The sequence below is a fragment of the Piliocolobus tephrosceles genome, chromosome 2 (genome assembly GCF_002776525.5).
Source record: "Piliocolobus tephrosceles isolate RC106 chromosome 2, ASM277652v3, whole genome shotgun sequence".
NCBI lineage: Eukaryota > Metazoa > Chordata > Mammalia > Primates > Cercopithecidae > Piliocolobus > Piliocolobus tephrosceles.
The window spans coordinates 73,824,526-73,846,100 of record NC_045435.1 but is presented as its reverse complement, the minus strand read 5'-3'; the positions used below and the strand labels follow the sequence as shown (position 1 = coordinate 73,846,100).

The 21,575-nt window shown below is 40.4% G+C and overlaps 1 protein-coding gene across 9 annotated transcripts in view; it reads right to left on the bottom strand.

Annotated features, from left to right (window-relative positions):
- The window catches only part of CADPS (calcium dependent secretion activator), a 483,558-nt gene that overhangs the window by 145,735 nt on the left and 316,248 nt on the right, over nucleotides 1-21,575 (bottom strand). For all 9 annotated transcript variants that reach the window (XM_023200558.2, XM_023200583.2, XM_023200569.2 and 6 more), the window contains 2 exons: nucleotides 16,007-16,115; nucleotides 8,537-8,749 (listed from right to left, as the gene is read on the bottom strand). In XM_023200558.2, the coding sequence (XP_023056326.1) occupies nucleotides 8,537-8,749; nucleotides 16,007-16,115 (322 nt within the window). The remainder of the gene's footprint in view (nucleotides 1-8,536; nucleotides 8,750-16,006; nucleotides 16,116-21,575) is intronic.

Genomic DNA, 21,575 nt, shown 5'->3' with positions numbered 1-21,575 from the left:
TTTCACTTCGGGGGTTTACTTGCATAAGGATTTTTTAGTCCTTTATGACATGGGCATAGGAGACTGCCTTCAAACTAAGCTTGGTTGGATAACGCTGATATTGGTACCTACATTAAGAAACTTCAAGAACTGTCAATGGTATCCATGACACAGATGCAGTTGATGAACATACAGACTTATGGAGAGCAGGTGCACTTTCAAGCGGAAACTAGTCTAAACCTTCCCCCAAGTTTGCTTGGAAACCATTTTGACTTGACATTTAAGGAATGTTGGGAAAACACTGGTTCCTAAAGTGATACTATTACGTAGGTTTTATACTCTCATCTCATCTAATCTACTTTATTAAAATTCAAGTGATATGGTCCCTAATTGACTACTCTGTCATTTATGTTGTTCTTTGATTATGATATTTGGGTTCATTTCACGTTTGATAGACTTTTCCTTTTTTCCTCCCTCACAAATGAAAAACCATATACTATTTTTCATGATCTATTATCTCAATATCAAGCATACTTGATGTGATCTTGCTTCTAACATATATATTTTTAGATAGACTTGCAATAATGTCTAGCAAATAAACGTAATTTTCCTGGAAGAATAATATAGTTTTCAAATTTTCATTTTATTGAAATTTTCCTATTATTCCAACAGCTTAGGGATTGAAGGTAAAAGGTCAAATCTACCTTTTTATTTTGTAATATTACATTTTGGAAATTTTTCTGGGCTAGTGAAAAATTCACTGTTGAAAATAATTATGATTATATTATTAACAAATTGTCTGAAAGAGGCTCTTCTCTCTCATGAATCCCTTTTGTAATAAGCTAGAGGTAGCTCTTTTAACCTTGAAATTTAGAGCACAGTTATGGCTGTTGCTACTCCTGATGGATGCTAGAGGCAAGAGAATAGCTAATGCAACTCTAAAGTCATCTGTGAACCCAAACTGCAAATTAAAAGGTGACTTTGTATCTTTCTTATATGGAAAATGTGTGCTTGTCATATCTGCTTGACAGTACAAGAGGGAATGTATGGTTTGGACAATAACGAACAATGACAGTAGTCAGCCTCATCAGAAGACATGAAATAAAGAAATGACAATGATTGATGGCAGCTGGTTGTTTATGGATTTTTTCTAGAAGAGCTTTTCTTGGAATACTCAAGTAACCAGGGGATGTTGTACCCTGCCTGAGCTCTGCACGGCAAGCAAAAGGCTGGTCCTCACATGCCTGCTGCCCAGAGGCACAAACGGACCACTTAATTGAGAAACAACTTAATTGCTTCGTGGTCTCTTCAGCTAAACTGGGGTAATATGAATGGCCAAGAGTGGATAGTTTCTTTGGAAGCTCTCAAGGCTCACATTGCATCATGCAGAAATCTTGAATTTAAAACTACTATGGCAATACCCCCAAAAGGATAAGTGTGTGATGTTTATTTCAATGTTAATTTCTATAATTGTCAGACAATTGCTTTGAATAAAAATCATAACAGATTTTGTCAATGATCTCAAGCAAAATAAATAAATGATTTTAGTTTTTCCCTGTTGTAGTTATATTAACTTACAGAGTACTCGATGTTTTTACATTCACTCCAACAGGAGCAAAAATAAATTGTCTATACCTGATTAATAATCTTACTAGAAATCACTGTATGGCATGAAAATACTCAATTAACTAGTGAATAATATGTTAAATATGTCTGAAGTAGTTAACAGTGAGGTAAACCTTCATTTAATATGGTCTGTTTAGATCAAATCATGGTGTTTGGAAAATTTTAGACCTGATTGTGGGAATCTATTCTTTTAAAAAGTGATTTACTCTTACAATGAAAAGGGACATGATTTACAGTATGGCTTTGGGTCATCCAAATTACATTAATATTGAATTAATTATTTGATATTGCATTACTGCAATGTAGCAACTGCAAGTTGACAATATAAGAAGATATAGCAAAATTTTATGAGATAAAACTATAGAAAGGAATTAAGGCAAACAACTGTTTAAAAATCTACTAGGATAGCAATGCGTTGTTGTGCAAAATACATGTAAATTTGTTTAGAACAGAATCCATTCAGTCATCTATTCATCCATCCTTTCTTTCATTCTTTAAAAAAAGTATAGCAAAATCCTAAATTCCTGCTAAGTTTACATTCTATGAGAAACCTTTTAAAATGCCTCATCAGACATTCAAGAAAAGTAAAGTTAAATTAAGTATCTGCTTGAAGTGGTGAAAAAAGTCTGTCTGCTAGCCAGGGGTACATTTATGCAAAATAAAAGAAAAAAGAAAGGGAGGAAAAAGCAAATTAAAGAAGGAAACAAAAATAATTTGAAGAAAAGACTATTATTAAATGGTCAGGAGAAATGATATGACCTAGTTCTTCTAAATTGGCATTCAGAATACTCAAATACATAGTTGCCTGCTCTCTTGACCAATTTTTCTAACTCCCTCTCATGCCAAGTCTTTCCTCAACACATTTTTGGTTGATAGCTTTTTCCTACGTAAATTAAGGAAGTGTGTGTTCTTTTTTATTAACAACTCAAATAGTGAAGAGAAAGATTTTTCTAAAGTTTTAAAGTTTCCTTTTTCTCTTACATGGGCATTTTTAGAAAAATTAATACAAATACAAATGATGTCAGAAAAGTTATTGTTGTCATTGTTCTTGGGAGAGTAGCAGAATGACATTTGAGACCAGAGGCTCAAACCCTCCTTGGCATTGTAAGACTGTGAATCCAAAGCATTTGTAAATGGGCGACATGGATTCAGTCATGTCCTTAATTTCCTGTTATTGTGTGTGGTAGTTCCATGTATTGTAGCTCTCCTTTCCAAATTAATCCTCTATTGGGTCTTACATTAGAGCACACCCTTAAGCCAGGTAGAATGAATTCTTTAGTGTTCAAATAATGCATTTGCTTTCTTAATTGTATTTTGCAATTTCTGCCAGTCTTGCTCAGTTAACATCTCTGGGTTTCCTACCCCACTTATTTTTTAAGGTATCCATGGTTACCACACCATTGGTACTCTGACCAATCGAATCTTTGGAATGGGAAAGGAAAAACAACAACAACAACAACAGCAGCACATTATCAGAGTGCAAAATGATCTGTTTTCAGGCATTAAGCAGTCAGGTAGCTGTGAATTCCATGAAACAAAGGCACTATTTGCCATTTTGTTGTGATGTTAATTAATATTCTTGGAATGAACAAAAAATTAGATGTTAATGGTTGGCTTTACTCAGAGGATCATTTGATGCCAATATGAAAGCCAAGGAGAGGAGGCAATTATGCACACATCACATGCATCCTAGTTTCAGTATGGAAGCTTACATTTCAAACCTAAGGTCAGGAAAATAACATGAAAAGTTGTACTACAAAGTCTAGACATGAGGAAGATTTAAGGGGGAGGGAAGCACATTGCAGGTGTCAGATAATCTAGTCTGATTATCTGAGCTGTGCTAGCTATAGGGGAGCACTTACCCTTCAGTCCAGCTAGAAGTTAGCAGGGTAAGAAGGAACAAACCAGAATAACATAAAGACTAGCAACAAGGCTCAGGAAAGCAGACAGGAGTTCTAACCTAGCAGCCTAAGTTCTTGGGTTCGAGCAAAGATTGAACAAGAAAACTTAAACAAAACAAAACAAAAAACAAAATCAACCTCCCCCAAACCAACAGTAACCCAAATCCCTCTAACTGTTGAAGACGTTCAGGTGGTAGCAAAAAATAGAACAATTCTCAAAAATACCCAACTTTGGGGTTCTATGATGTGATTAACAGTTATTAGTTGAGAAACAGACATTAAAATGACTCATTGCAAGTGATATATTAAATAACCATTGACCAAATGTCAAAGCTTAAAATACCCTCTTCCCCCCAACCCACCCTAATCCAAATGAGAATTGAGGTACTAATTTTTACTGTTCCACTAACACATAATGGACAGGGGATAAGGTATCTCAACGAGAGGCCACGCGGCATAGCAAATCGTGGAACACTCAACTACAGATTTGGACATCGTTTCCAACGTAAGAAGCATTGGCCTTAAAAATTGGAGAATTGCAAGTACTTGTTTAAAAGCATTGTATAGCTAGGTACTGACTTAATTTTGTTAAATTTTAACAAAAAAGAAAAAAATTAAATCAACAATGACACACACAAAAAAACTACAAAAGAACAAAAAAGTTTTAAAGGTTGGTGAAACCCTCCCAAAAATCTCTGTAGAGTCACACACAAACTAATGAATAGCAGGATCTATTTTTTCAGTTTTTACAATTCCACATAAATACCCCACTCCACTCTTCTCGACGTGTTTTTTCATTTTAAAATTGATCTTTTGAAATTGCAAAAAATAAAAACTGTTAAACTTAATTTAGAAAGACCCAAATAAACTCACAATTACTCCCAAGTTTTCCAAACTATAAAAATGGTCCATTCTTAAGTTTCCCTTAAACAGACAGTGACATGACAAGACTGGAGTGTTTATTTTTCTCTACCCCCAAAATATTTCTATATCGCTTCCCTTCTCTATGTAGTTTTCCATTTCTATGTAGCCTCCTTTTGTCTTGTAAATACTAATAAGGTGATTATAGAGTTAAGTCACTGAAAGACTGTTGTTCTTACAAATTATTCACTAGCAAGAATGGCAAGTACTTTGAACAAATATTCAAAAATAAGATTTAATGAGATGTGTGCAGAGTTAAGTACTTAACAATGACCCTTACCTTTTTGGCAGTCAAGGAAATCTTTTTAAAATGCAATACTTGATTTTTCCTTTTTACATTTTTTGTTAGCTAGAGAATCTGTGATTGACTTAATTTTTGTGATGTGACTCGATTAAAATAAATCATTGCATAGATTGGCAACCAAATGTATGTGAAGAATGAAAATTTGCTCTTTACAACTATGTTATGACTGTTTTTTCATCTTTCTTGCTTGGTAGTACCTGGTGACCAATCTGTCCTGCTTTGCTCAGGATTGAGGGGTTTCCTGGGACACAGGATTTTCAGTGCTAAAAGGAGAGACATCCTGGGCAAACTAGGATGAGTTGGTTACCGTAAGTATGAATCAACACTGTGGGTTTGACTGAGTTACCCATGCATAAGGCTTGATCTATTTAGTAGTGATGGTTCGAATTTTACAAATTACAGAAGCTGTGAAGTAATTATGACCTTCTATGGCAGACTCCACTAATAATTATGATATACAGTCAGCTCTCCAGTATCCATGCATTCTGCATCCGTGGATTCAACCGGCGGTGGATTGAAAATATTCAGAAAAATATTACATCTGTACTGAACACGTACAGACTTTTTTTTGGTCATTATTCCCTGAACAACACAGTGTAATAACTACTTAGAGAGCATTTGCATTGTATCCAGTATTATAAGTAATCTAGAGATGTTTCAAATTATATGGGAGGATTTTTATAAGTTATATGAAAATACCATGCCATTTTTAAAAAGGGACTTGAAAATTCATGGATTTTGGTTTCTACAGGGGATCCTGGAACTAATTTTCCATGGATACTGAGGGAAGACTGTATTCCCTCATATCTAGCCACTTTTTTCCCTTTTGGTTGCTGTGCATAACTACCCAATGATACCATGGAATGTAAAATTCCTGGTTCCTTTCTTGATCTTTTTGCAGATGCTCAGGCATAAAGGTTGGGTTGATTAAATCCTAACTGGTTGTCCCTGTTGGCTTTTAAATTATAGGAACAGAAGCCACACTGGCTGATACTCTGGCTGCAGTTTTTATTAAGTGCTTAAACTAGCAATAGATAGAATTTGGAGCAGTGTTGAGGCTCTGTTGCAGGGATAATAAAGTAACCATGGGATGACTGGGATCCACGCTATTGGACTGAAGTTCTGGGTGAGGGCTGCCATTTATTACATGGCCACTGTGTACAGTTGTGCAGATTGGGCACTGCAGAACTCAATGGGTGCCATTCACATTTGTGTGTATGTGCAAGGTGTTTCCTGTATTACACAGTCTCCATAGCTGACTGCAGTGGCTTGTTCTTTTAGAACCTGGTAGATGTAGCAGGGCCTCATGCTCTCTGGAGAACTTCCATTCCTAGGCAGTAATAAAGGAGACAGTACAGAAGAAGGTAGATCTACCACCAGGTACTGATAAATCCCAGGGGCATGCATGATCTGGCTTTCTCACTCATCTCTTAGCCTACTTTACATATTCCCTAGGGATGATATCATTTACCCCCCCCAAATTCTAACTCTTAGGAGTTTGCTTCGGATGCTCCATTTAATAAAAGTTCCTTATTTCAACTAGAGTAGTGATACACATCAAGCTGTGTGTATTCAATTGAATCTTTCTGCTGATGCCTAACAGCTGGCATTCTAATTTCACAACTAAACGAATCCTATCCACAGAGAGAAATCTACATCAAGAGCCCCCACGTATTTCCATGAAGAGACATCTCTTCTTCAGCACCTTCCATCACAGGTTTTCTTTTTTAATCAGTGTCTTGTCTCTAATTTTACTCCTGAATGTCCTTCGTCTTATACTGGTGAGGAAAAAGTGGGGTCAATAGCAAACTATGTAGCAGTTTCTTAATCTGGGCAGATGATAGAACAGAGACACTGAATGTAGGGTGAAATGACTTTAGAAGAAATGAAGATTATTTGGAAATAAGACCAGTATTTTCCAAATATCACCTGAGATACATGCTTTATGAGGTTGATTTGAATGGTGATTATAGTTAGAATTTTTTTCTGATACACAGGTAATTCCTTTACAAGAGGTTATGATAGGATGTGCTGTTTCCAAATGTATTACAAAGGAGCATGTTGGGCAAGGTGAAAGGAGGGATTTTTGTCTTACTTTTTTTTTTTTAAACACAACAATTAAACAAATACTGGGTATGATTTATCTCGACTAGTAACTATTACTCTCTTTACTGCTCTCAAAGCTAAATGCAGGAAGATGTTAGAGAATACAAGAGGGGAGAACTTGGTGGTAGGTGTGGGCAGAAAGCTACTCCTTTTCCCTCAAGTCTTACCCCAATCTTTCTTATTCTTTCATGATTTTCTGTGTGGAAACTCACAGCAATTATATGATTATTCACACTGTTCCACAAGGGCATGCATCATCATCAGTACTGGACAGGAATTCCTGGGAGCATCTGATAGAATTTGCGATCCAAAAGAAGTTGTATTTCCTGATCAACAAGGGTGTTGCAAGGTGTAAGAATATAGTCTTGTTGGACAGAAATGGACATGGCAGTAGAGTTCGCCGAAATGCAAGTTTACCTCTATTTAGTAGTTATAGCTGCAAAATTATTCCACCCACTTCCATATTCTGTTTAAGAGCAACAGAGGAGAGATCGTGCAAGCACTGTGTTAGAGGTTAAGTCTCTGCATTTGCATTTGCTTTTCCTTCAGCTGCAATTCTCTTTCCTCAAATATTTGTGGGGCTGACTACCTATCATTTGAACTGAAACTTGGGGAAAACTTCTTTGACTGTCTAATGTCTCTCCTTCTCAGTCAGTCACCACTAAATGACATTCTTCATGGTATTTACCAGTGTCTGAAGCTCTCTTATTTATCTGTTCACTTGTTTACTACCTTCCCCATTGGGATGCAGGTATTATAAGAGCTGGTACCTTGTCTGTCCTTCTCATTAGCATGTCTGATTTCTTGACAGTTGCTCAATGACCTAGAATGAATGATTGAGTTCCATACTAAAATAATAAATCATCATGATTATCGCTAAAAAGGACTTGTACCCATGTTATCTCTGATTGACTTGATATTCAGGGTAAAGCAAAAGACTCTATTTAGAATGAATGTTTGGAACAAAAATGAATTACTTTATTTCTCCATTTTCTTTGTTTTAATCAATATTTCCAAACATGTACTGGCTTTCACCTCACCCTGTGTATCAGAAGTATTGATAGATAAAAGCCATTTTAGGTAGCAAGAAGACATGGAAAAGGGACAAGAAATTAAATGTATGCAGAGGTAAGAGGAGAAAAAACTTGAATATGAACTGAGGCTGTTTAAGGAGACAGTCTCATTTTTGGGTCTCTGGTATTTTAGCTCGGAATGGGATTTTAGGTACCATGTTTTGTGTGTGTGTGTGTGTTTTTTTTTTTTTTTTTCCACTGCATGTGATAATGTCATCATTTATTTTTAAATGGTTCTAAATTGCAGATTTAAGTTGATTTCAAATCAACCCTATTTTTAAATTACTTTTAATAGGAAGAAATGAAGCAAGGACATACATAATCTACTATATTTGAAGGACTCAAACAAATACATGTTTGGCTGTGAATTCTGTACTCTCATCAAAACAGAGATAAAAATCCACCTAAAAATACACTTTTCTTCATTTAGTCCTTGTGAGAGAAGGTCAAGTATTGCACTTTAAAATTACTTTCATCTAACATTTGTCCCAACTTTCCCCCTGAATTCACTATATGTTTTTAGGAAACATGATTTTATAAATTTTAAATACAAAAGCAACTAGGTTTTCTAATTCAACTTTGGAAAGTTTACTGAGCTATTTTTGTAAAATGGCATATTTACTTACAAAATTGAGAGATAGGGGCATCCAGCTGAGGCACATTTCCTCCCTTGGCATTGAGTTTCTGGACTTGGGTCGGGGGCACAGGCTTGTGTGACTGCCCTGTGGCCCGATACATGGCCTGGACCCACAGGATGCGGTCTTGTTCATCGTCACTGGCAAATATCACGGTGTCTCCCTCCTTGACGGCATTGAAGAAGGCTCGGCCACCCTCCAAACCTGGAAGAAAAAGGAGTAACAACTTCTACTAAGCTGAGCTGTGATGTTCTCAACTGGACTCAGCTCTTGAAAGAGCAGTTTCTGCTGCTTTTCTTTGGGACAGAAGAGTGGGGGTAGCAATTAACCTAGGATGGGAAATCTGAGACTCACTTGGCCACAGAGTGGGACTGTGATGTTGAAGAAGTATTTCTGAGCCTGGATCTTATCTTTTTGTGTCCTGATGGGGATAGAACTGTCAAGCAGGCTGCCTGCTTGGGGGACAGACATCCGCTTATAAACATACTATTTTCTCCCTCATCTTTAAACACAAACAGAACAACAACAAAAACCTCTCTTTACCCCATCTCTCCCTTCAGCTACTGTCCTATTGCTCTTCTCTTTACAATGAAGGGAAATCTCTACCAAGGCTTTTCCAATTTTAGTACCCATATGAATCCCCTGGGCATCTTGTTAAAATGCTGCTGCTGATTCAGTAGGTCTGGAACTGAGCTTGAGGTGCAGCATTTCTAAGAAGCTCCCAGATGATGCAGATGGTGCTGGTGTGAGGACCCCATGTTGAGTAGCAAGGGTCTCTCCCCTCCTTTTCTGTCTTACAACCCCTCCAATCAGGCTGCTGCCCCACTGAAACTTGTCCAGGTTTCAGTGGACACATTGTTGAATGACCAGTGACCTCCACATTGCTGAATCCAACGACTGATTCAAAGTCCTCATTTTATTGGGCCCATCCACCTATCAGCAGCATTTGCACTCCCCTCTCTTCAAGATGCTTTCTTTACTTAGCTTTCAGGAACCCTTACTTTCCTTCTACCTTCCTGGCCGCTGTTCCTCAGTCTTGTCTGGTGGCTCCTCCTCTTACTGATTTTTAAATGCTGGCATGCCCTGGCCTTCTGTCCTTGCCCTTCTTCTCTTCTTTAGCTACACCCTCTCTCATGGTGATGCCATCCAGCCTTTAAGTACCATGAGTACGCTGATGGCCATCACATTTCTCCCTCCAACCTGAACCTTTCCCTTGGACTCCAGGCTTAAATATCTTTCTTGACCTCTCCCCATGGATATCTGATAGACATCCCAAGCTTGTGAAACTCAACACTGAACTCCTGGTCTTTCTCCCTGACCTCCTCAGCAAAGCTGAGCCCATCTCTCTTGCTGCTCAAGCCCCCAATCTTGGGGTCAATTTTGACTCTTTACTTTCTTTTACTACCCACTTCCAATGAATCATGAAATTCTGATGGCTCTACCGTTAGGATATTACCAGAATTTGACCACTTCTTCCATCTCCAGTTGTGGCCATCAAAAATGTAGCCATGATCATCCTTGGATTATTTTAACAGCCTCCTATCTGACCTGTCTGCCTCTGTCCTCACTGTCTGTAGTTGATTCTCACAAGGCAGCCAGAGTCCTGGATTTAGCACTAGAGTCAGGTCATGTCACTCTTCTGCTCAAAACCTGCCAGCAGTTCCGTGTTCCACTCAGAGGAAAAGCGTTGGTTCTGACAAGGCTTGAAAGGCCCCATGAACTGGTCCTCTGCCACCTCTAACCTCCTCTCCTAATACTCTCTCTCTCCCTCTATGCACACATGTACTCACTTCATTGTAGCCACACTGGCCTCTTGCTGTTCCTTGAACACTCAGGCATGTGCTCACCTCAGGACTTTTGCAATTGCTTTTCTCTGTGCCTGGAGCACTCTTCTTTCAGGTATCTGCATGATTCACACCTTATCTCCTTTGTGTCCTTTCCTAAACATCACATTCCTGTTGAGACCTTCCTTGACCTCCACTTCTTGTGACCTCTTATCTTGCTTAACTTTTCTTTATTGCTCTTATTACTTTTTAGCAAACTACATAATTTACTTTGCTTCATAAGTGCAGGTAGTTTTTGTCTGTTTTGCTTCTGCTGTATCCCTGGTGCCTAGAATAGTGCATGGCACATAGTGGGTATACAAATAATTGTTTAATAAATGAATATGCTCTAGATCCATCTGTTTCCATGGGCAGTTCTCGAGGTTAAAATTTAGAGAGAAGTAGGTGGAAACTTCTCTTTGGGTTCGGGCCAAAGCTATGTTGTGTCCATCAGCATATTCCAGAAGCCTGTATTTTAGTTCACTGGGTACTCTCTAGCTGGAAATAATACTTCATATCTTCATCAGGTTCCTCATCACCTCCTCAATTATTAAAAACTAAGAGGGGAATGAATGAGTGATTAGTATCCCCAAATTTCCAATGAGGTCCAGCCAGTAATCTGTTTGATATTTGTCATTGGAAATGATTTCTGGTAATATTAAGACTTCTTCATTGTGCCGACGCTATTTATTGAGGTGTCTATGCTGCAAGCACAGGTGTCTGTTGGTAGTTTTGCACTTGGAATGGCCAGGGATTTAGGACAATAAATAGCTACCTCTTTATATGGAGGGTCTGATAATATCACACCAATAAAGCTTTACTAAAAGATTTGTGGTGGCTTTTATTATAAGGGACTATTTTGCTTAATTTTGTATGGAAAGTTTTAAAGTACGTAATTTGGTATGATGATGTGTAGCTAGCAAGCTGGGGAAACCTGATAAACTTAATGAACAGCACAATAAAAAGGAAAATTCTGAAAAGGGAAGGAGGAGGAAGAAGAGCTCTGAGAGTTGCTTTCATCCTGAAAAGTGAGCAATAAAGAGTTAAAAGGAAGAGAGGATCAATAGACCTGTAGCCTAGTCTAGTGGTATCCTTAGGAATAAGCTATTTTGCTACAGTCAAGGAATGCCAGGACAGACATGACCAGGTATCACTTTTACTAGCCCCAAGCCTTCCCCCTCCCCCAGGGTCTGCTGCTGGGGTGGGGATACTGTATTTCTGGAGCTACTGTCAGAAAGTCAGTTCATGGAGTTACTTTGGGGAAGTGGACAGCCCTCTCCACTGTGCAGTTATTTAGATGTAGAGATGGAAAGACACCAGGAAGTTGTTATATTTTTATTCAATCCTCCCAACAGCCTTATGATGTAAGTACTGTTATTCCATTTTTACAGATGAGGAAACTAAATCATGGGGAAGGTGGTAACTAGCCCATGGACACAAAGCTGGCTTGTATGTGTCAGAGCTGGCTTTTGACCTCTGCTGTTTGACTCCAGAGCGGATGACTATAACCATTGTGCTACACCGCACCAAAGCATGAATCCAGGGCCTGGCCCTCACTAACAGCTCTCTTAAGAGTCATTATGAACAATAAAATGAAGCCTAATTTTGGAGTGGGTAAGGGCAAAAAGAAACATCTAAAGCAACAGCAGCAATGACAAGCACAGCAGTAGAAAGCAACAGGGCTTTTTCAGAAAGCACCAGAGGCTGAGGACACACCAAAGAAAGCAAGAAGGAGATAGAACAGCGACAGTTGAAAGAGAACCAAGAGAGGAGAAAGCAAAGTGAACATCCACAAAGTGAAGACCCACATGTACTGCAAGGCCATCAGTCTTAGAAAAAGCAACAATTCCTGGGGACTGAATCTGAAGAATGTGATGTGTGACCTTGCATGGTCTCTCCTTGGAGAACGAGGGGCACAGTCCCACAGGTCAAAGACAAAGACACGTCTGGGAATAGATGGAGGCAGACCAGGCAAAGGAATGCTGGCCAGCTCTCTAGGGGAAAGGAATTTCACTTCCAACAACTTGCATGGCCGAGGTCCATTTATGAGGGTAAAAAAGGTCTTTATGAATCGTATAAGAATAATTTAGTTGTTTGATAACTGTGACATTGAATTATTCTAGATTAATATTCTTTTATTTGAAGACTTCATTATCTAATCAGATAGAAATTGAGAGATTGTCTCAAACTTTCCAAACCATACACAGGGAAAGGTAAAGTGAAGCATTTTTAGTTTTAGCTTAAAAGGAGTAGCTTGTAAGTGAAACTTACATTGCCAAATCACCAAACTAAACATCAAGGACCCAAACAAGTAGAGTTTAATGAAAATGCTTGTGTCGGGGGAACCACCTAGACTGTAGGCTGGTACTAAGACAACAATATTTAGTTGCATCCCTCCCTTCCACGGCAGACAGCAATAGGCCACGGGGGTTCTTAGCCCAAAATCACCACCAGTGGGGTCCACTGACAACCGGGATAAAATCAAGAGAAAGAGGGAGAGAGATAGAGTCTGAAGTCCTCCCCATTTGCACACTCACCTTTCAGGGAGCAGTTGAGGAGACTCCTCAAATCTGAGGACATTGGTTAAAATGCTTGGCTCTCTAGCTGGCAACTGTTACTGTGTTCAGGAATCCCCTGCAGTGCTTATTTAAATACAAAGGTTCTGACCTCTCCCTCTTTCTGGTTCACAGGTTAGAAGTGGGGCTCAGGAACATTTATTTTTAATAATTACTTTTTTGTTGTTTGTTTGAGACAGAGCCTCTCTCTGTCGCCCAGGCTGGAGTGCAGTGGCGCAATCTTGGCTCACTGCAACCTCTGCCTCCCAGGTTCAAGCGATTCTCCTGCTTCAGTCTCCCGAGTAGCTCGGATGACAGGCGTGTGCCACCACATGTGGCTAATTTTTGTATTTTTAGTAGAGATGGGGTTTCACCATGTTGGCCAGGCTGGTCTTGAACCCCTGACCTCAAGTGATCTGCCCACCTCAGCCTCCCACAGTGCTGGGATTAGAGGCGTGAGGCACCGTACCTGGCCAGTAATCACTCTTTTTTTTTTTTTTTTGAGATGGAGTCTTGCTCTGTCACCCAGACTGGAGTACAGTGGCGCACTGCCTCTGCTCATTGCAAGCTCCACCTCCCAGGTTCATGCTATTCTCCTGCTTCAGCCTCCCGAGTAGCTGGGACTACAGGCACCCGCCAACACACCCAGCTAATTTTTTGTATTTTTTTTCTAGTAGAGACGGGGTTTCACCATGTTAGCCAGGATGGTCTCGATCTCCCTACCTCATGATCCACCCGCCTCGGCCTCCCAAAGTGCTGGGATTACAGGTGTGAGCCACGCGCCAAGTTAGACTTTCCCATGACAACTGGGAGAATTTCAGTCTCCGTTTTCAATCAAACATTACTTGGGGAATAAATAGGACTTAGCACATGGAAAGATAGAGGAAGATGCTTATTATTCTAAAGAACATAATTGATTTACATTTTACATCTTTCCACTTACATCTTTCATAAAGAAATTTATAAATTATACCTCATAGGATCGATGTAAAAAGAAATAAGCTTTAAAAATATATGTGCACAGTTACTCCTTACACATGTAGATAGAATAGTTCCCTCCACTCCTGCCCTCCCCACTGAGGGAAGATAATTTTGCTTTCATCTGATGAAGTAACAACCATGGCTTTGCTATAGCTGTTCATGCAGCTATGCTTTATTGCAAATGCCAAAGCATGACATGGGTTAGACCTGGAGTTCCAGCTCAGCCACCAGGCAGTCTCAAACAATAGCCTTTGATATCTCAGAATCTCAGCTTCTTCATTTACAAAATGGGGTAATGATCCTGGTCTTATCCACTTTGTGGGATTACTGTGAGGGCAAAATACAATCACATGGGGGGAAAGGAAAATGAACTGGCTTAAAAGGAATTATTGTCATAAGATGGTATTGATTTCCCTTCTCATATTGGCCCTTTAGCTTCCCATTTTATGTTTTAAAATTTATTAATTTTTACAATTCTTTCTAGTTTTTGAGTTGGGGTCTATCTCTGTCACCCAGGATGGAGTGCAGCAGTGCAATCATAGCTCATTGCTGCCTCCAACTCCTAGCAATCCTTCCACCTTAGCCTCCCTAGTAGCTTAGACTACAGATGTGTGCCTCCATGCCCTGGTTATTTTTAAATTTTTTTGTATAGATGATGTCCGGCTCTGTTCCCCAGGCTTGTCGTGAACTCTGGTCTCCAGCGATCCTCTCGCCTTGGGATTACGGATGTGAGCCACCACGCCTCACCCTAGCCTTCTACTTAAAAATGAAAGTCCTAAGGAGGACTGAATCTATGTTTCTGAAGGAAACCCAATGACTTAAGAAGAACACAGACCATCACAGAATGTCCTAAGGACTGGTTTCCTAAGTCAGGAGCCCCATCCTTTCCATGAGAAGTTGCATGAAATTGTTTGTTTCAAACTCCTTGGTTCTACTCATTATGAAGGATTTCCAGGCAGAGCATTTAATTCATGCCTTATGTGGTCAGCTCTGTATTCTGCTCCGGCAGGATGCAAATAACATATGAAAGTCCGAAGGGGTGGGGCTGGGCCCAGTCACTCGGTTGAGATTCTGAAGGTGCTAATTTTACTAAGTGGGCTGGGCCCAAGGTCTTCCCTGCCATACCTTTTCAGGTTAGCACCCCATCTTCTCTCAAACTCTGTTTTTCTTTTATGTGTATTTTGTTGCATGTGGAAGAGCAATATGGGAGTAGAAAAAAAGGTTTTGGGCCAAATAATGCAGTATGGTTGGAAATGCTTTCCTTGTGCAGATTTGGCATAAAAATAAACTTCTCCGGGAGAGGGCTGTTGGTGCTTGTTGTTCATTAATATGCTGAAATGATTTCGCACCCCCCTCCCATTTTGAAGGTTCTTTGAGGCTGATTTCTATTCATTTTTTTTCTGGGAAAAAGATAAAATGGGTAGGGGGAGAGGTGCGAGGGGGCAGGATGTAGAACTTATGCAGTGTAGAACTTTTAAGAAATACTACCGTTTGTGTAGTTTTCTTAGTTATATAAGGCTTAAGGGCTTCATTGTCTCTGCTTGTGGATTGGTGTCTTCACAGGGAAAAAGACATTTAGGAAGGGTTTTCAAGTGCTGCCAGCTAACCTTATGAGCTCTTGAATTGTAGCTAGGGAATATGGATATATTGGGCAGGCTCACTTGGTCACTGAAACCTGCCAAGCTCACACATCGCTGGTGAAAAACCACACACACACACACACACACACACACACTCTCTCTCTCTCTCTCTCTCTCTTTGGTGTACATGTAGGACTACTACTTTTTCAGAATTTTTTTTAAGCCTTGTATGGTGGAGTCCATATTTCATGTGGATACAGGTAGGTAAAAGAAAAATGCTCTTCCTCTTTGGTTTTAAATTAGAGAATCCCTTGAGTAAAACCAAAACCCTAGGTTAGGATGGCATTTAACCAACTGGGATGGAAATGGCATAATATCAGGGATTGTGCCATTGACAGCTGAAACCCTTAGTAAATTGACTTAGTGCCTAGCATGGAATAAGTGCCCAGCAATTATTAGTTGACCATTGATTTGGGAAGGCTGAGGGTTTGTGGACTCGTGGCCTTGAGGGTCGGTGGGTACCTGGCTGGGGGTCGGTGTAATCCACAGTGTAGCCATCCAATTGTAGAAGTTCCTGAGGCTCCGCTTTCTTCTCCCGGTAACTGCACATGGCAAATGTGTACTGACTGACCTGTTAAGGAAAAGCAGACTGTGAGGTTGACCCCTAGAGCCTGTCTTCTCCAAAAAACCCTCCCCCATGTTCTCTCCTCTGAGAATCTGGACTGAGTGGCTGGATTCAAATTGAGTTTTGCTACCTCCTGGCTGTGTGACGTTGAGCATGTTACTTAACCTCTCTGGTCCTTCATAACCTCGTTTGTAGACTGGATGCAACCTTAGAACCTACCTCATTGGCTTATCGTGAAGACTGAATGAGTTCACATGTGGAATGCACTGAGAGTCTGTTCCTGGCACTTAGTAAGTGCTTGATGAACGTTAGCTATTATCATTATTGCTTTTAATATAATTGGGTTAAGCTACATGCGATTGCCATTTTTGTAGGTCAAAAGTAGTTAAATGACAGCAATTTTGTATGTTCTACCTAATGTGACTGTGGCTTTGGCTGAGACTGCTATGCTTGCAGATACAACATGGGCCTTTTGGTCAGAAGTTAGAGGCTAGACATTCATTTATTCATGCCTTTTTATTTTAGTATTTCATTTTTTGCACCATTTTGATCAGCGTCAATCTACATGTTTCATCCCCTTCTTCTTCCTGCTGAAGGAGTACTTTGGTTGCTTTGAAGTCTTCTTTTCATCTCAGACAAGTGCAGGAGTGACACGCTGTCACAAGCAATGAGTGCTTGATCGCTAGGTGCCAGTCACAGTAGAGCAATCCTCAGCCCCCCAGTGGCGTGGCTGTTGTCACTGGTGCCCTAATGGCAGCCCTCACTCCACCGACACAAACCATGCCAGTGCAGGGCGGGTGCTCACAGCTGCAGGCCCACCTTCAGGACCCTGTCGCTCTAGTGCATCCAGACCCAGCACATATACTTAGCATTTCTACATCTGGCTTGTCTGCAAGGAGCCCGTGGGAAAGCAAGCATCCTCCCAGCTTTGGGCTAAAAGCTCTCAGGCATATTTACTATCCATGGATGTCAAATGTCTTGGAGAAGGAGTGCCATATCCCTCATCCCTCAGTTTCCTTTATTAAAAGAGACACTTTCTAAGTGAACTTTGATCCCAGCGGGGGACATTTTTAGCCTCTTCTACGGTGAGGTTTGTTTTTGCTGTTTTAATGGTGATAAGAAATTGACGTTCTTAAGCGCTACATGCATCTCCCCCACTGTCTGAGGCGTGAGGGTCCCAGTGGAGAGATGCAGGGTGTCCACAGGAGGATGTTTTTGGTAGTTGGTTTGTCTGTTGCTGCCCTCTGTTGGCTCCTGATGGAAACTTTACTGCCCCACTTGGGTTTCTGCATAATGTAAAGGGTTTGCAGAACTTCTTCCTTATATCGCAATGTCAGGGGAAACCTAAGGCTGGGTCACTGAGAGTATTTTCATAAAGGAACACATATTAATTGCTTGTAGTAAAGAAAATAACCAATAGCACACTCTTCTCCTAAAATGGAAGGTTAAGATTGTAGGCTGGGGGTTCCATGGCCCTGGGGTCCCATCCCAGTTCTGTTAAGCTGTCTGTTCTCTAAGCCTCAGAGTCTTCATCTGTATTTACCTGCATCTTATTGTTGATAGAGAATTGAGTTTTACATACCATGTGTGATACCCATAGAGCAAACACTTCATATGCATATGCATTTATACAGGCAGCTTCCTTGCATTCGACACACATTCTAATATAGCATAGCTCAATAGGTGGATTTACCTACTGGATTATAAATTCATCGAAGGCAGGTCTAGGTAGTCATATGTCTTGATTGTATTTTCACTCCCATGAGCAAAATCTGCCATATAATGGACATTCACTAGTTGACTCTGATTGGTTCTAGAAAGTTGAGTACATACAATCCAATCAAGAGGTTTTACTCCCAAAATTTACATGGTATTCCACGTACAGCACCAGGCCTTTCCAACTTGTTATTATTGATCCTAGGGATAACAGATCTCCTGTGACCCTTTGCATGACAACGATCATAGATATTGCTGGAATGGTCCCATGGAGATTTTTTTTTTTTTTTTCTTTTTAGATGGAGTTTTGTTCTTGTTGCCCAGGCTGGGGTGTAATGGCATAATCTTGGTTCACTGCAACTTCCACCTCCTGGGTTCAAGTGATTCTCCTGCCTTAGCTTCCTGAGTAGCTGGATTACAGGCATGCGCCACCATGTCTGGCTAATTTTGTATTTTTAGTAGAGACGGGGTTTCTCTATGTTGGTCAGGCTAGTCTCGAACTTCTGACTGAAGGTGATCCACCCGCCTCGGCCTCCCAAAGTGCTGAGATTACAGGCGTGAGCCATTGTGCCCAGCCAGATTTTTTTTTGTTTTTTTTTTTTTAACCTGGCATTTCTCATCTGGCAACATGAGAGATGACATAGTTTGTTAATGTGATTGGCCAAACAGAGTTGCCGACACTCACTTGAGATTAAAAAAAAAATCACAACAGAAGGGTGTTATTTCAAGATTTATGCATTTACTATTACTACATGGTTTGGGCTTTTTGATTTTTTTTTTTTTTTTTTTTTTTTTCCTTTTCTATTTCAGTGGCTTCCTTCTTGGAGAGCTGTATGCTGATGCCCTCTTCTGGTTACAATCCTAAAGTCACTCTTGACAAACTGAACTGGTTTGAGATGGTAAACCAAATTGAGTTGGTTTATTGGGAGCATCTTGATTTAGGATTTTGCAAAGTACTTTAGGAAATAAAGGAGGGGAGAAAGAATGATTTCTCTTTGAATTATTCTAATTATTGGAAATTTTTGGGGGAATCTCAGTTTTTCTAGAGCGCTTGAATGGTGGGTGAATTGCAAAGATTTGGAAAGCTTTACATTTATTTTTTAAACTTCCACAAGACCGCACTCAGTAAAAGCCATTCCCAATGAAATGCATGTTCCCCTGTCATAGAATTCTTTTAAAACTGTATTTTGTTGATGAAAAACTAAGGAGGCAGTGAGCACTGTTGTAATAAAGGCACGGCAGAGCCTGGAATGCATGTTAAAAGTGAGAAAGTCAGCCACCCTTGTCAGAGAGCCTGGCCTACAACAGAAAGCATAAAAATCTAGTGATCTTAAACAACCAGCAGACATCTGAAAGTGCACTTTGGAGAGAAGGGCATAAAGGACTATGTTTTTCCCATCCTTGGGATTTTCAGAGGGTAGGTACCTTCTCATGGAATCACGGGACAGACAGTTGGGACTTCTGAGGGAACAGTTAGCAAGGTTTTATTTTAAAGGTGGCTGCACCTCAGATACACCTTTAAAAACCCTTAGCTCATTTCCAGTCACTTGCTTAAACTAGAGAATGCTTTGAAATAATGTTCCTTAAAGAGCGGGTGGCGGGCTGGGCGCAGTGGCTCACACCTGTAATCCTAGCACTTTGGGAGGATGAGGCAGGCGGATCATGAGGTCAGGAGTTTGAGACCAGCCTGGCCAACGTGGTGAAACCCCCTCTCTACTAAAAATACAAAAATTCGGTGGGCATGGTGGCAGGCTTCTAAAATCCCAGCTACTCTGGAGGCTGAAGCAGGAGAATCGCTGGAAATGGGAAGGCAAAGGTTGCAGTGAGCTGAGATCGCACCACTGCACTCCAGCCTGCCAGAAAAGGTGAAACTGCATCTCAAAAAAAAAAAAAGTGGATGACAGCAGCTGCCTCTATTATTAGACAGTGTGTGTGGGGGGTGAGGGGGGGCAGATTAGATTGTTAATATGTAGATTCTTTAAGTCAGACCAGAATCAGAAACTCAGTTCAGAGTAGGCCTTAGGATTATACATTTTTCACAATTGTCTCAGATTCTCCCTCTCTCTTTTTTTCTCTCTCTCTCTTTCAAAATAGGGTCTTGCTGTTGCTCAGGCTGAAGCGCAGTGACACAAACATGGCTCACTACATCCTTGACCTCCTGGGCTCAAGTGATCTTCTTGCTTCAGCCTCCCCAGTAGCTGAGACTAGAGGCATGTGCCACCATGCCTGGCTATTTTTTTTTTTTTTTAATTTTTTTGGTAGAGATGGTGGTGTGTGTGTGGGGGGGTGATGTCTCACTATGTTACCTAGGCTGGTTTGAACTCCTGGGCTCAAGTGATCTTCCCATTTTGGTCTCCCAAAGTGCTGGGATTACAGGCATGAGCCACCACACCTGGCCAGATATCTCTTAATACATGCTAAAGTGTGAGAACCACTGTTTTAAATACAGGAACTATCCATAACCTCTAAGAGTGACCCTGAGTTTCAATTATAGTTAGCAAGTAGATTCCAGTCATGAGATGAAAAGGTTAGACCTTTCTTGTCCCAACTCTCCCCTCCCCTTCTTCTTATCACCTATAGGAGACTAAAATACTTGGACATGGAACAGTAGAATGAATTTTGTCTAAATCCCCTTTCCTTGCTTTTACCATCATTCTTTGAAAATTAATCAGCTGTTATTTTTACTGAACCTTGGTCACTAGCCCTTGTCCAAAATTCACATACATATTTTAGAAAAGAGTTGTTTATAATACATGCATTCATTCATTCAACAAATACGTAGGTAGTGTGTTCCGTTTGGGGACTATAAACATGCAGAAAACCAGACATGATTCCTCCTCTCATGTCTAGTGTGAAGGTAGACATTAATCATGTTATTTCAGAAACGTGTTATTTTAATAGTGGCAAATATTAAAAAGAGAGGTATATCATACTGTAAGAGCGTGGAGATTTGGTCTAGATGGGTGGTTGGGCAAGGAATTCCTGAGGAAGCATTGATGGATTGAGTCAAAATCTGAGGATGGAGAAAATTTTTATGGTGTGAATCACACAGTTCCTGGAGACTAAGGACTATTTTTAATGTGATGTAGTTGCGAATGAAGGATCACAGTGTCTAAATCCCAGATTCCTGATTGGCACTGAAGTGAAGGCCATTTGGTGGAGGAGAAGGAGAATAGATTTTAGAGTCATGCAGAACTGGATTTGGTTTTCAGATCCATTATTTTCTATGTGAACCAAGACAGTTCAATTAACTTTTCTGGGACATGGTTTTGTGATCTTTAAATAGGGATGATGATAACATCTGTGGGACATTTCCTTTTTTGATAATTAAAAGAGAATTTATTTCTTGTAGACATGGGGTCTCACTATGTTGCTCAGACTGGTCTCAGACTCCTGGCCTCAGGTGATCATCCCAGCTCAGTCTCCCTAAGTGCTGGGATTATAGATACAAGCCACTATACCTGGCCTTCTGTGGGGGCATTTCTCGTTTTTTTTTTTGAGACGGAGTCTCACTCCGTCGCCCAGGCTGGAGTGCAGTGGCCGGATCTCAGCTCACTGCAAGCTCCGCCTCCCGGGTTTACGCCATTCTCCTGCCTCAGCCTCCCGAGTATCTGGGACTACAGGCGCCTGCCACCTCGCCCAGCTAGTTTTTTTGTATTTTTTAGTAGAGACGGGGTTTCACCATGTTAGCCAGGATGGTCTCGATCTCCTGACTTCGTGATCTGCCCGTCTTGGCCTCCCAAAGTGCTG